Below are 4,784 nucleotides of genomic sequence, written 5' to 3'. Positions count from 1 at the left end.
AGTTACTTTTCTTTTTCATTTGATTTTTCTCCATTAGAAGGTATAGTTCTTTTCTTTTATTTTTATTATATTTAATTACCAGGAAGACATCGGAAGAAATTACTTCTTCTCAATCTTATTTATTTTTTTAAGAAAGTTTATTCTTTTTGGAACATTTCTCCTTTTATTAACAAATGAAAGTTATTTTCTAAAAAAAACTATGGAACTAAACATAAAAGATTTAAATAAACTTGACTAATAAAAAGAAAATAATTTAGTTCATTGAGTACAATTGATCAATAATAGTTTGATACTTTTGAGCAATTGCAGGTCTTTTTAACTTTAATGCTGCGGTTAGCATTCCATTCTCTGAGTTCCATTCTTCACTAATTAAAGCAATACGTTTAACAACTTCTCTTTGAGATAATCCAATTTCATTTTCTGCCATAATTTTTCTTACTGCTCCAATAACTTCTTTATCTTTACATGCTTCTTCAAATGGTTTTTGTGTCATTTCAGCAATAATATTTTTATTTGGTATTACTAAAGCAATTGTAAAGTCATGGAAAGCATCAGCAAAGACACAAATAGTATCAACTACTTTAGATGTTAAGTATTTAGACTCAATTAGTTCTAAAGAGATATATTCACCACATGGTTGTTTAACAATATTCTTTTTTCTATCAATAATACAAATATGATGATCTTCAGTAATTTTTGCAATATCACCTGTACAAACCCACCCATCTTCAGTAAATGTATTTTTTGATTCTTCTGGTCTATTAAAATATCCTTTTGATACAGGAGCTCCTCTTAACATTAATTCTCCTCTAGGTGGGTTGTCAGTAGTCAAATAATTTAATTCTGGAACATCTCTTAATTTTAATTCATAATGAGGGAATAATAATCCAATGGTAGCTTGAGTTGGATCTCCTGGAACCATACAACTAGAAGCACCACATAATTCAGTCATTCCAAATCCTTGTAGAATATCAGTTTTAGCACATGTAATAGTTAAGAAAGTTTGAAGTTCTACAGGAAGAGCTGACCCACCAATGATAATTGTTTTTAAGTTTCTTCCAAATAATGATACTTTTAATGGATTGAAGATGAGACTATCTATAAATTTAACAATTGGCTCAAATAGTAATGGTGTTCTTAATTGGTATGACACATAAAGTAAATTCTTTAATTTCATACAACCAAAGAATAAATTTTGTTTGAGTGCTGGTGCTCTAGACACACTCTCTAATATAGCTTTACGAATTCTATTAAATACTGTTGGAACTCCAATAACTAAGGTTGGTTCTAATTCACATAAATCAGACTTACAATTAGTACATCCAACACTCATTAATGTACGTGCATTGGCATATCCAATACTTCCAAAGAAAGACAAAATACAAAATTCTAAACACAATTCAAATATGTGAGCCAAAGGTAAATAAGCAACAAATACTTCATCTTTTAACTCTAAACAAACATTGAATGCTTGTGCTAATAATAATATTTGTTTTTGTTCAACTAAAACTCCTTTAGGGTCTTTAGTAGTACCAGATGTATACATAATAAATGCAAGGTCATTTGGTGCAACAGAAGGCATAGCTTCTTCATTTTCTTCACTTTCACTAAGTTCTTTGAATGTAGTATATTCTCCTTCAAAATGACCGTCAATACTAATAATTTTAACTTCTTTATTTAATTCAATTTTCCTCACCTTTATTCCTGTTTCTTCACTAACAATTAACCCAACACATTTGGTTTCTTCTAATGCAACTTTAACAGACTCTTCTCCTAATGTTGCATAAACAGTGACAAGTGTAATTCCTTGTCTTGCACAAGCCAAAGCCATAGCCATCCATTCAAATCTTGTTTCACAAAACATTCCAATTTTATCTCCTTTTTTAAATCCTTTAATTCTAAGACCATTAGAAATTCTACATATTAAATGATAAAACTCTTTTGAAGAATACCATACATAAGGAGACATTTCATATTGATATATTTCTTTTCTAATTTCTTTTCCATTACATTTTTCAATAATTGTTTTAGCTACAATTTTATTTTTAAGCTCTCTATAACCAATAAATTGTTTTTTATCTTTCTTATTAAATCCATTTACTAAATCAGCAATTGTCTCATTTCCTTGTGGTGTTGAGTCAACCAATTTATCTATTCCTTTATACCCTCTTAATACTCTGGTTTCTCCCTGTTTATTTTCTCCAACCCATTCTCCTTCTTTTTCTTTGTTATATTTTTTTGGTCTAATGAAATAGAGAAGAACAAGAGTCACAATAATAATGAGTGATAAAGTATTAAGGATCATATGAAATATTGTATTTAAGTTCTCTTTCAAAGTTCATCTAATACTCTCAATAATTAAACCTAAAATGGGTATTTTCCTTTCTCGCTGAAGTGAATTTTTAGAAAAAAATCATCTTATCTTTTTGTGAAAAGGTTATTACAAAATTATTTTTATAATTTATTAATTTATTACTATTATAAACTATTTTCGCACTCTTTCAAGAATAAATCAGAAAAAAAGACAAAAATAAAAACCAGAAATAAATCGTTTTTATAATAACCGTTTAACAAGTAATTCCATTAAATTTTAAAGACGGTTTAAATGTTTCATAATACTTTTAAGTTCTCTCTCATTTCTCTTTATGCTAGAACATTTACATGGTACGTCTGGGACTTTGTGGATACATGGACATCCTCTTCTTTTAATAACATGTTTTTTATGTGATTTATTCTTTTGTGTTTTAATAGTGAGCTTTGATGTTTCGATATGTTCTGGTAATTTAAATGGTTCTGGTTCTGGTATTTTAAATTGCTTTGGTTCTTGTTTTGGGGTATTACGTTTTGTAACAGTTCTTTTTACACTAACGTTTTCTTCTGGAATAATCTCTTTAGTTTTAACTTTATTTTTTACAACAGTCTTTTTAGTTATAACTTTTTCTTCTGGAACAGTTTCTGTAATAATTTTATCAGCTATTTGTTTGTCTTTCTTTTCTTTCTTGTGTTGTTGTTTTTCATATACACGAATAATCTTAACTGCTTGACGTTGTTCTTTCTGTTCTTCTTTTTCATTGCTAAGAACTTCTCCTTTACCAACTTTCCTCTCAAGATTTCTAGACTCTCTCTCAGTTTTAACAATATCGTTTTGTTCTTTCTTCTCAGAAGTTTTTTCTTTTTTATTGTCATTAGTATTAGTGATAGTAATAGCTGGCATATTAATTGTTGGCATTTGTGGCTGAGTAGATGCTGCAGATGATGCTGCTGCAGATGAACTAGCACTTGGAACTTGTATTATTTGTGGTTGAGAAGGTGCTGCTGGTTGTTGAATAATTTGTGGAGCCATTTGTTGTTGTTGTTGTTGTTGCTGTTGCATTGGCATAATACTTGGTTGGCTTGATGGTTGTACAATAATAGGAGCTGCTTGTGCAGGAGCAGAAGCAGTTGCTCCAGCAGAACTTCCACTTGGAACAGGATATGGTATTGGTTGAACTACAGAACTACTTGGTTGAATTACAGGAACACTTGGTTGAACACTAGTGGCAGCACTAGATCCTGCACTTCCAGATGGATATCCTCCACCATTAACATTATTATTGAAAACAGGATTTACTTGTTGTCCCACACTTGACCCACTATCAGATCCCGATCCACTATCAGATCCAGACCCACCAGCATATCCACCATCTACATTAACAGAGGCACTTGCAGAAGCACTTGCAGAAGATCCACTACCTGATGAACTTCCAGATCCACTTACTGAACCACTACTTGATGAACTTCTTGATGAACGTCTGGAGGACTTTCTTGATTTACGATGTGATGATGAGCCACCACTAGTTTCTTTGTAACACCCACAAGAAGGTGGTTTTTGTGCCATACAAGTTTTACAACATCCACAAGATTGAAGTGCTTTGAACCAACACTGACTCTTTAATCCTTCATACAACTTTTTCCTAACATCACCTGCTGCGTTCTTAAGTGCTTTACTAATTTTACTTTGCATCTTTTTCCATTCTTTTTTGAAAACAGAACTAGCTCCTTTCATAGTAACTTTACCTAATTTTTTAAATTTATCAGCCATTCCTTTTGCTTTCTCTTTCAATTTATTAGCAGTTTCTTTGAATTTCTTTTGAGCTTTCTTAGACATTCCTTTGATTCCTTCACTTATCTTCTTCTTGGCATCAGAATATTTCTTCATAGCCTTTTTTCCATACTTCTTAATATTCTCTAATGCTTTCTTTCCTTTGTCCTTAGCTGATTTTAGTACTTTAGCACCTTTATTTTTTAAATTATCAACACCCTTCTTCAAAGCATCTTTTCCTTTATTTAACATTTCCTTTCCTTTTTTTAAAGCATCTTTTCCTTTATTTTTTAAATTATCAACACCCTTCTTCAAAGCATCTTTTCCTTTCTTTAAAGCATTCTTTCCTTTATTTATCATATCTTTTCCTTTTTTCAAAGCATCTTTTCCTTTATTAATTAATTCTTTACCTCCTTTCTTAAGCGAATTTATTTTCCCTTTAGCAACACTCACTCCTTTTTTAACAGCATTTATTCCTTTTTTAACAGCATTTATTCCTTTTTTAGCAGCATTCACTCCTTTTTTAACAGTATTTATTCCTTTTTTAGCGGCGCTTTGAACTTTCTTAACAGTATTTATTCCTTTTTTAGCAATGCTTTGAGCTTTTTTAACAGCACTCATTCCTTTTTTGGCAATGCTTTGAACTTTCTTAACAGCACCCATTCCTTTTTTGGCAATGCTTTGAGCCTTTTTAACAGCACTC

The 4,784-nt window shown here is 30.7% G+C and overlaps 2 protein-coding genes across 2 annotated transcripts in view; both read right to left on the bottom strand.

Moving 5' to 3' along the window:
• Positions 1-253: 253 nt before the first annotated feature.
• ENU1_009740 (long-chain-fatty-acid--CoA ligase, putative) lies at positions 254-2,305 on the bottom strand (the record flags this gene model as incomplete). The annotated part of the gene is made up of 1 exon (XM_008856640.1): positions 254-2,305. The coding sequence occupies one exon, from the start codon at positions 2,303-2,305 to the stop codon at positions 254-256; it is 2,052 nt and encodes a 683-aa protein (XP_008854862.1).
• A 285-nt stretch (positions 2,306-2,590) lies between these two features.
• ENU1_009630 (hypothetical protein) overlaps positions 2,591-4,784 on the bottom strand; it is a gene marked incomplete at both ends in the record, with an annotated part of 2,802 nt that continues 608 nt past the window's right edge. The window contains one exon of the mRNA XM_008856639.1: positions 2,591-4,784. This exon is cut by the window's right edge and continues 608 nt beyond it. Coding sequence (XP_008854861.1) covers positions 2,591-4,784 — 2,194 coding nt within the window.

This window comes from Entamoeba nuttalli (assembly GCF_000257125.1).
Source record: "Entamoeba nuttalli P19 unplaced genomic scaffold asmbl_2112, whole genome shotgun sequence".
Classification (NCBI taxonomy): Eukaryota; Evosea; order Mastigamoebida; family Endamoebidae; genus Entamoeba; species Entamoeba nuttalli.
This window is presented reverse-complemented; position numbering and strand designations above follow the sequence as displayed.